Source organism: Montipora capricornis, chromosome 2, assembly GCF_036669925.1.
Source record: "Montipora capricornis isolate CH-2021 chromosome 2, ASM3666992v2, whole genome shotgun sequence".
NCBI classification, from domain to species: domain Eukaryota; kingdom Metazoa; phylum Cnidaria; class Anthozoa; order Scleractinia; family Acroporidae; genus Montipora; species Montipora capricornis.
In genome coordinates this window covers 41327917-41338149 of record NC_090884.1, presented here as the reverse complement: position 1 = coordinate 41338149, position 10233 = coordinate 41327917, and the positions used below count along the sequence as shown (strand labels likewise).

At 42.2% G+C, this 10233-nt stretch overlaps 1 protein-coding gene across 2 annotated transcripts in view; it reads left to right on the top strand.

Annotated features, from left to right (window-relative positions):
• Positions 1-8849, top strand: part of LOC138021911 (neuronal acetylcholine receptor subunit alpha-7-like) — an 18070-nt gene extending 9221 nt beyond the window's left edge. For both annotated transcript variants that reach the window (XM_068868939.1, XM_068868947.1), the window contains 3 exons: positions 3583-3692; positions 5469-5633; positions 6067-8849. In XM_068868939.1, coding sequence (XP_068725040.1) covers positions 3583-3692; positions 5469-5633; positions 6067-7162 — 1371 coding nt within the window. In that variant the 3' untranslated portion in view covers positions 7163-8849. The remainder of the gene's footprint in view (positions 1-3582; positions 3693-5468; positions 5634-6066) is intronic.
• The last annotated feature ends 1384 nt before the right edge of the window (positions 8850-10233 follow it).

Here is a 10233-nt window from a genome sequence, read left to right as displayed (position 1 = left end):
GTCGCTCAAGATCTCTTCAGGCACTCCCAAACGACTAAAGATATCCACCAACGCTTCCGCCACAGTCTCAGTATCAATGTTTTTCAGCGGGACAGCTTCAGGATAACGAGTTGCAAAGTCGACCAATGTCAATATATATCTATGACCGTCCTCACTCGGGGGAACAAAAGGTCCAACCAGGTCGATAGCTACTCTCTTAAACGGCTTGTCAATTAATGGCATCTTCTCTAGGGGAACCTTCGGTACGGAACCCTTGTTAACTGTCTTCTGACATACATCGCAGGACTTGCAATAACGAGTCACGTCCCCTTGAATGCCTGGCCAGTAGAACGCGCTTTGAATCTTATCAGTCGTTTTCTTAATTCCCATGTGACCTCCCATGATCGATCCGTGCGCTAGTTCCATTATTCGACTTCTCAGCTGGACAGGAACCATAACCTGCTTCAGGGGTTTACCTCCGTTCACATAAGGGTGCTTGTAGACGCGGTACAGAACTCCACCTTTCACTTCAAATGAAGTCTCAGCCTGGCCTCTCACAACTACGTCATCTTTCTCCCAAAATTTCTGTAGGCTCTCGTCATCTCGCTGCATTTGCTTGAGCCTTTCCCTATCAACTACAGGACTTTCTTTGGTATCTGGTACCTTCAACGGAATATGTTCTCCAGCTTTCTTAACTTGACTTCTCGTGGTTACAGCACAAGCTTCTTGTACAGGAACTTGCCAGCTTGGGTCTGGGTCGTCAGCGGCTCTTGCGCCTGGTACATTACCAATGATTAAATCATAAACAGCATCGGGAAGACACTGCGCTTCCACCTGGCCCTTGAGATAAGGTGTATCAACGTCAATCTTTGCGATGGGAACTTTCCTTGCCGTATTGTCAATGAGCAGCATAACATTAAATTCGCCAGTAAACTGATCCTCAGACACAAGATCCCTCTTTACTACAATTCCACTACAACCAGTATCTCTCAGGACATCAACAGGCTTCTCTCCAACTCTACCTTTCACGACAGGCATTTTACTTCTCACTCCAGTCAACGGTTCAACACAAGCACTACTCAACAATGGGATCTTCTTACCACAGGCTAACAGCAGCTTATCATCTTTAATACAGGCCTTAACTTCTTCATCAGTAGGTTTATCCTCAGGTGGTTGAACTAAACAACTGGCACTCACTTGACCACGCTGCACAGGGTTACCATCCTTACTTTGTGCTCCTGATCTGCGTCCACCTGATCGACAGTTTCTAGCTTCATGTCCCAGCTTACCACATAGGAAACACTTTCTTGTTAGGGTTGGGCAGTTGACAGCTTTATGACCTCGGGTGTTGCACTTAAAGCAATGCAGAGCTGGTGGATTAATCTGCATGTTCTTGGCTTCGTCCCTCTCCGGCTGCACTGTTGGCTTTCTGCTCGCTGAGCTGAACAAATGTTTACCATGAGCCTCCAAGTACTGGTCAGCGATCTTCGCAATCTTTGCTAGAGTCTCAGGTGCCCTTTCTCGCAGGTGAATTGCCAAATCCTTAGGACAAGAGTCAATAAATTGTTCTTTCACGATCAAGTCCTTAAGACCATCAAAGGTTCGCGCAGTATCCGAAAGCTCTAGCCAACGTAACAGGTATCTGTCCAGTCGCACAATAAACTGCTCCGGACTTTCGTCGACTTCCGGTTTGGATGCTCTAAATTTTCGACGATAGCCGTCTTCGGTAAGGTCATATCTCTTCATTAACGCAATCTTTACCCTGTCATAATCTTTAGCTGCGTCCTCCGATAAACGTGAATACACTTCTAGTGCCCGTCCAGACAACAGAGCACTGAGCTTCGATGCCCATCCATCTTTTTTCCACTTAGCTGTCTCGGCAAATCTCTCGAATCTCTGCAAATACGCGTCCAAATCGTCTTTACCATCAACAAACGAGGGGAGTTTAGGTGCCTTAACCCGATCCTCTCTCACTTCAGGACGTCCGTCAGCACTCTCCACAGCCAAACGTGCAATTTCCAGCTCATGTTCTCTTCTTGCCGCTTCAATAGCCTCTTTCTGTTTCAACAGCTCGGCTTCCATCTCCAATTTTCTTAGTTCGCGTTCTTGTCGCCTGGTTTCTCTCTCTTCGTCTTCTCTTCTTTTATCTTCTTCAAGTAATCGACGTTTCTCTTCTTTTTCTTCTTCAAACCGCCTACGTTTTTCTTCTCTTTCTTCCTCCAATTGTCTTCGTTTTTCTTGTTTTTCTTCCTCCAATTGTCTGCGTTTTTCTTCACGTTCTTCCTCTCTACGTTTGTCTTCTTTCTCTTCTTGTTCACGCACAAATTCAAGCAGCTTTTCTCCTTCCAGACCAAACTTTTCGCCAAGCTGAATAAATTTCTCCATTTTCACAGCACTAAAATTCCACGGCTCTTTCACTCGCTACAACCTTTTCCACAGCGTCGCTACTTCCTTCCAAGTTGTGATCCTTTCCTGGTTTCTGTAGTCGGCAAACAAATGAATTCCTCTCGGACAGGCCCCCAATGTTACGAGTTCGAACGTTTTGAGGAAAGTTAGCTTGCAGACTAAACTGAACGCAGGGTTGTCGGAACAACAACAAGAAGATTTATTCCAAAAATGAACGTAGTTTCCACGAAGTAAAACTCTTAACAGCACGTACTCCACAAACTTACACGGCCTCCGCCAACTTGAATGCACACAGCTTCTGTCACACTTGACTAAACACGGCCAACGCCAACTCTTCGCTTGTGAAAAACTAGTTAGAAAAACACTCCGCTTGGACTCGTCTACTTATATACTCGGACAATAAACTTCTAGAACTTTCTAAAATAGTAATGAATCTAATTATAGAAAGATTACAAAACACACCGATTTAGAAACGCTTACGTACAAACCTAAATATAAACAAATTACGAACTCTCGCGAAGATTCTAGACAGTAACGCTCGTCACGCAATACTATTTTTCGTAACAATAACCAACTCGCGCTACGCGCTCGTTGGTTATTTTATCACTTTATATCCAACTCGGGCTCATGGAATAATTGTTATTTGGCGTTGTCCTTGGCCCTCGAATCCGAGGCCATATTATTTTTTTCCTTTTTTATCTTAGCCCGCTGGAAAAAATAGTAACTGCCGACCGCAAAACTCTCTCTGAAACTCTCGTGCACGGCCAAACGAGACAAAACTCTCGCTAACTCTCACGAAAACTTTGAGCAGGTTCAAATTCGATGAGAGCCTTCGAGAGTCCATCGAGAGTCGATGAGAGTAGCCGAGATTGGATGGGAGTTCCTGGCAAAACGAGAGCGACAATAGACCTTTTTACCGATACGGCGGCCATTTTGATTTCTACTGTTTCAGATAGCTATTATGGGATGCCCACGGGGCAAATACACATAAATTTGCCCCCTGAGCATCCCATAATGTCTTTCGAAACAACAGAAATCAAAATGGCCGCCGTAACTGCAAAAAGGTCTATTTCAACTCTCGTTTTAACTCTCACTCTCGTTTGGCCCGGGCTTTACACTTGAACTGCACTGCTCTCGGCCAATCGGAATCGAGTAATTTTTTCATATATATTATTACGTATTGGATTTTTTTTTCAGGAGTGGAAGGACCCTTTCCTTACTTGGAACCCAATTCATTATGAAGGAATCAGCAAAATCAACGTTGAACCGACATTGGTATGGCTACCAGTTATCATCCTGTATAACAAGTAAGTTAACACTAACATCGGTCGAAAGATAGAAGTGAACCTGGACAATTTAAGGTGATTCCTCAGTATTGCACTGCGTATCCTGTACTGCGCATATGGTGTGTTAATATTTATAAAATGGTCAAATTTGCAACATTGTAAATATGGCCTAAGTCGATCATACACGCTGAAACAGTTCTCAAAACACGTGATAGAAGTTGTGAATGACCCACAACTCTTTGCGAATAAGCACGCGCCACGGTGACCTATATTTTTCATTGCGTAATTTTGGTGTACAAATTATCCCCTTTAAATTAAAAAAAACGCAAATTTATGGGAAGGAAAAAAAGATATAGCTAAAAACGTACACACAGCCCTTTATACCCAGAGATGGAAATTATGATCTTGAAAACAACGACTCGAGAAACGTTTTGAGTCGACGTCTTTTTAATTTGAGTGATTTTGCCATAAACTATGTAAGACAGTATTCCATATGCTCTAGACTTTCTACCTACCAGGTGTTTTTTCAAGCGTTACTTCAAAAACTCTCTTGTTTAGCTACCGCAAAATGTACCCTGAGCCGATGAAATAACACGCGAATTAAGTATCAGTACAGGCATCAATGGGGTAAGATTGGCCCATTTATATCTCTTAAGCCAGCACGGTGACTTATCTTTTTCATTGTAGTTCTCAAAAAAGGGATTAGTAGGGAACATTCAGGGGGTGTTTCAAGAAAATCGTTCGACAACTTCTTTTTTGAAGAATCACCTTAAGCACTGAATGTCACTTCCTAGACACCTAAAAAATTCAGGCGGCTTCGACAGGATTCGATCACCTCGATTTTTCGTCTATAACCCGCACTAGCATGGGTGTTCTAGACTTTAGTCGATTGAAATGAAAGAGATAATAGAGTAATACGGGCTACGATTAGTTTAACCGAATTTAGAACAGCGTGTCCGTTTAAGTCACGGGCCTGAATACGACAGCTGGTACTTGACCACTAATACTATTCTTTGCAAATAGAGTATCTCCAGAAAGGGCACATGAGTTTAGTCTAGCTCAGATTAAGACGACGAAATATTACGAAAAGTCATTACAAAGTCGGCATTTTCTTCAGTCTGAGTTGAAGTAATATATCAAACACGAGGAGTGTTCCATCGGATATCCAAACACCGAGTATCGAGTTGAAAAACAAAGCCTAAGGCCTAGTTTTTTCACCGATTTCGAGGTGTTTGCATATCCTATGAAACACTCTTTCTAGTGTTTGATATTGCTTCTCAAAGGAATCAGTATTTTAAGAGATATTTGGGATCAAAGCTGGCGAAATTTTATGTTTATTAAGACCACACATCCAGACTTCCTTCACGGTTGTGATTTCTTTTGTTTTTGGCTTATGAATTATTAATGAGTTTGAGAAGTAAAATTAGCAACCTCCCATACGGTCGCTTTACCCGTTGAGCCAATGATATCAAGAGAATTTAATAAGTGGCATGCAATTCCCGGATGCCAAAAACTATCATATTATCATAAACAGGGCAGCCATACTTTCAGGAAATCTATGATATAAGATGTGGTACTTTATGCAAACTTTATTACAGCGTCAATTCTAGCTCACTCAGTCGTATCTACCCTTTTATGCTGAAATCAGCTTTTCTTTAGCGAGTTGTCAGTTTAAAAAGGTTCTTGTCAACTCAATGATATCAAAGGTTTGTCTCGTTTTGAAATTAAAATACAAGACGCATACAACGAGGGACTGAATGATATTTGAAAGATACTAACATCAGTTACTTCTTTCAGCGCGGCCGGAGGCTTCACTGGAGGTCTTGAAAAATACAAGACAAAAGTGGTGATTGACAGCAACGGCACAGTCACGTGGTTTGCAGCGACACAGTTCACTTCCTCCTGTAAACTTAATATCCGCTTTTTCCCATTTGATGAGCAGCACTGTTACTTAAAGTTTGGGTACGTAGCAGATGATTAATCCACCTTCATCTTTATGAAGTAACTTAAATTGACATTCAATGCTACAAGCCAAAATTTTTCCTTAATGGAGAGGTTTTCAGTTGAGTTTCGAAAGTTATCTCGAGGGCGCATTGATTTTGCATAATAACGCCAAATTTTCGGCCAGTCAGACATCTTCCCTCGCTAACAACCGGTTGTACGTATGTGCGTTACGTTATCATTGGCTCGCCAGATTTTTTGCCATTGTTTTGGTGCAACAACGTAAATGAAAATTTCAAACTGGTTATGGTTTCGTTGTAATAACTCCCTTGCTTACATCAGGCAAGATTAGGTCTGCAACCCTGCGCGAAGGGTTTTTTGGCATTGTTCCACGACTTTGAGTGATGCTCAAAATATCATTGGCGCATCCCTTGCATTTGAATTTTCATTTCAGATCGTGGACATACAGCATAAAATTCCTGGACATGTACACAACCCAAACGAAAGCTGAAATGTCCTCCTACATTAAAAATGGCGAGTGGGAAGTTTTGGATGTTCCCGTTAAGAAAAACAAGTTGTACTATCAATGCTGTCCTGAAGCTTATGCCGATATCACCATCACCATCCACATGAAACGAAAGGTTCTCTACTACATCTTCAACTTAGTCATACCCACAACTATCATCGTGACCTTCATTCTCGTGGGTTTCTGCCTTCCACCAATAACTGGCGAACGAGTGACTCTCAACATAACGGTGCTGTTGACCATGACCGTGTTTCTGAACATTGCTTCGAACACGCTTCCGTCAACGTCCGATGCCATTCCTTTACTCGGCGATTACTATCTGATTTTGATGATACAAAACTGCTTTGCTATATTGGCCACGGTCATCGTCTTGCGATATTACTACGCCGGTCCAGTGCGCATGCCTGAAACTTTGCGAGTCATAATAAACGAGTGGATAGCGTCGTGTCTATTCTTCGTCATCACCAAAAAGCCAAAAGGAAAGGGAATCAGTCAGTGGTGTGGAAAACAATCCGACGAGGCCTGCTTCGAATACGAACAGACGGGACATTCGTACATTGTACACAACGGAGACAACACCATCGAGGAACATATTGCTTTGATCGAACTACCCCCGAAAAGCCTGATCCCGCGAGAAAACGGGACGCTAGTCAAACCCCAGCGCACTTCGAGCGATGGATCGCCGACCAAATCAAAAAGCGAACCAGCCATTAACGTATCAGGGGAATCTTCGAGGTCCGGTGGGTCAGGAGGGCAGGCACGAAGAAGGAAGCTCTCATTAGCCCCGAAACGAAATAATGGACTGAATACCGTACAAAATAGAGTTGTTGAGGGGCTACATGTTCTGACCCGTCGAGTTAAAGATGAGAACGAGAAAGGTGATATTGCAGAAGAATGGGAGTTCGCCGCTCTTGTGCTTGATCGCCTGTTTTTTGTCCTGTTCTTTCTGTCTAGTCTGGCGCCTCTCATGGTTTTCTTCTTGGTTGCACCGCCTTCAAAACCCAGTTTGGTCGAACCCCAGTAACAGGCAAGAAGCAATGAAATTAATTCTCATAAATGCCTTGGCTTCTTTTAAAAACTTAACTTTAAACCTTGAACTTTTAAGAATAAAAGCAGACGGTGAGGCACGACACTCCCGAACACAAGGTTTTCGGCAGATTTTTGTTACAAGTTTCGCTTTCATTTTGTTATTCTTTTACGAATGACCTGAGAATGAAAAGTGATTGCAAAGCACGAGGATAACGAGGTGTTCGAAATACAAGTGTATCTTCTACAATTCAGTAACAAATGTAATGAACATAAAAGAAGCGGAAAACCTTATTCCTGTGCAGTCATTTACTGACTGCATGAAAGTGCGCCCTTCATATTAGCTGGCCGTTAATAACACGTATGTGTGTGTGTGCGCGCGAGAAAGAGATAGATAGAGAGAGAGAGAGAGACACCCAACAGTACAACCTCGATTTTCAGGTTCTCTCTTTTTCCCTGGGAACGCCGGAGTTTGCAATGGCATTCCTCACGATGCATCGATCGCGAAGCCACGAAAGAATTCTTACGGTCCATTAATTCAGCCTTTTGGACTTCGTAGGTAGGTAAAGTCTGCTTACAAGCCAAGTGGCCCATTAGGCCGGAGCATATCCCGGTTTCTTTTGCATAAAGCGACTAAGAGTATTTCTACTCCCCCCTGGATGGGATACCAGTCCATCGCAGGGTTACCCCCAGCATTAAATTCGCCGGTGCCTCTCTCCACCCAGGTGTATAAATTGGTACCGTGAGAGTGAAGTGTCTTGCCCAAGAACACAACACAATGTCCCCGGCCAGGGCCCGAACCGGGATCACTCGCTCAGGAGTCGAGCGCACTAACCATGAGGCCACCTCGCCTCTCACAATGACTTCGTGCGGAGAGAAAACAAAACAGGCATTTGAAGCTTTTTTTGACAGCCAATCCGTGCACCCTTGTTTTTATATGATTAATGTATGCTAAGACTCGCGGCAGCCATTTTGCGAAAAACAACGAAACGAATTTTTCAGTTCATTCAAAGATCCTAACATAACACTTTCTTCATGGGTCAATTCGTAATTTATTCCTAAAATTTTTGGGAGGAGAAAATTCAGATCTTGTTACTTCGAAAGTCGCAGCTCATGCGTTACGAAAGGCTTGAGCTGACTCTTTGATTGGTTAAGGGCACGGCATTGGACTCGATTCAACAGCAAACGGTTATAAATATTACCACATCACACCTGTTGCAAAAGAGGATTATTGTATTTGCTGGCTATTGATAAAACTATGCTATTAACAACTGAAATGACAATGCATGCAACGAGACACCAATCTCCTTTTCCATAAAAGATATCATTTAATAAGATGCGTGACTTTCGCATTCTGAGAGATTCTACAAATATAATACAAATATATTATTGCGAAATTTCACATTTGATGGCATAAAAAAGAACTGAAATATACTTTACAGCAATATATTGTTTGAGGGAAAATACGTTTAAAACAGTCGATGCTGAAATTATAAAAGAATGTTTAAAACTATGCAACTCTTTAAATCATGATTTTTGTCCGTGTTATTTACAACTTATTCACAAGACTGTACAGGAATGTATGTATTAATTGTAAATGAGATTTCCTGGATAATGTACTCTTTCATCTGCTTATCTAAATGTATGCCTAGCATCTTAAAATAAAGTATAGCCACATAAGAAAATTACGAGGACTTCCAGGAGAGTGGTCCCTGCTAATGTTTCCCTGTTGCGGCAATCCCGATAGGGTTAGGGTAAAAGGTGACATGAATTTTCTTAATCGCAGAATTATATGGTGTATATATTAATGTATGTAGAATGAGTAAGAGAAATAAATTAACTGATCTGTGTAGAACAGCGCTTTCAAATTGACCAACCCATCCTCCAGCCTGAATTTATCTGATATACACAATTGCCAATTTGCTCTGAATTGACTGTTATCGTTAACTTAAGTCACTGTGTCCTAACACTTGTGGGAAATGGTCATATTTGTTTGAAAAGATAACCCAGGTGTATGGACATGGGACTTGAACCTAGGAATGTCGACTAATTTTATACCCGTCACCTAACCACTTCACTACCACACCGCTAGCTGCTCAGGGACAATATTTTAAACACTATTAATTTGATACATTTAATGCTACATTATCACTCAGCAACAATATCAAACACTGCAAAAGGTCGGTTACCAAACTTCACGACAAAGCTAAACATTTTAAAATCAAAGCCTACGCCTTATTACCTAGCTTAAGCCTAATTACTCTTCAGCAATAATATTCTATGGGAGAATCAAATAAATCTTTTTTAAGAGAGAGCGGTGTCTTGATCTTCAGTGGTGAAGCAGAGTGAAGCGGTTCTTATAGAGTTGAAACTCCGGGTTCAAATCCTATCCACGGGTATGATTTTGCTACCACAAGTCCTGGGACACAGTGTCCGAATTTATCTGATGTACACAATTCTGAACAAATTAGCAATTGTGTATACCAGATAAACTCGGGGTGGAGGACATGTTGAATTGATCGATCTGCATGCAGTGTTAAACCTGGATTAAGTTTTCAAAGGCAGTTAGCTCTTATTTACAGTTGTGGGAAACACCTGGCAAACTGGCGGATGCGCGTTTCTCAAAATCCCGACATTTTTGCGGGTCCAAGATGTCAATTTCAGTCCTAGCGGTGTTCAGGACATCTGTCACATGAAACTTGTTGAATAAGCTAACCTCGCACCGGTCCCCTATAGTCCAATGGTAGCCCATCCGAAATAGGAATCGGAGTCATGGGCTCGAATCCTCTTGGGCGCAATCGGTTTTTTTTCCCTCTTCTGGCAGCGGTTTCCTTGATTTCGCACTCTAGCGAGAAGGAAAGGAAACCTCTGCACGGATCTCTTCGATGTTCTGTCACGCATGCGCGTCGTGACGTCAGTATCAATCCCTCCATATCACCCCTGGATAACTTGCGCAGACGTTTCAGATCCCATACACCTTATTCCAAAATGGCCGCAACTGTAGTGTTATTCGTTTGTTTGCTTGCAAGTTAGCCCGTGTTGCCTCGTTCTTAAACTTGAAATTCAAAT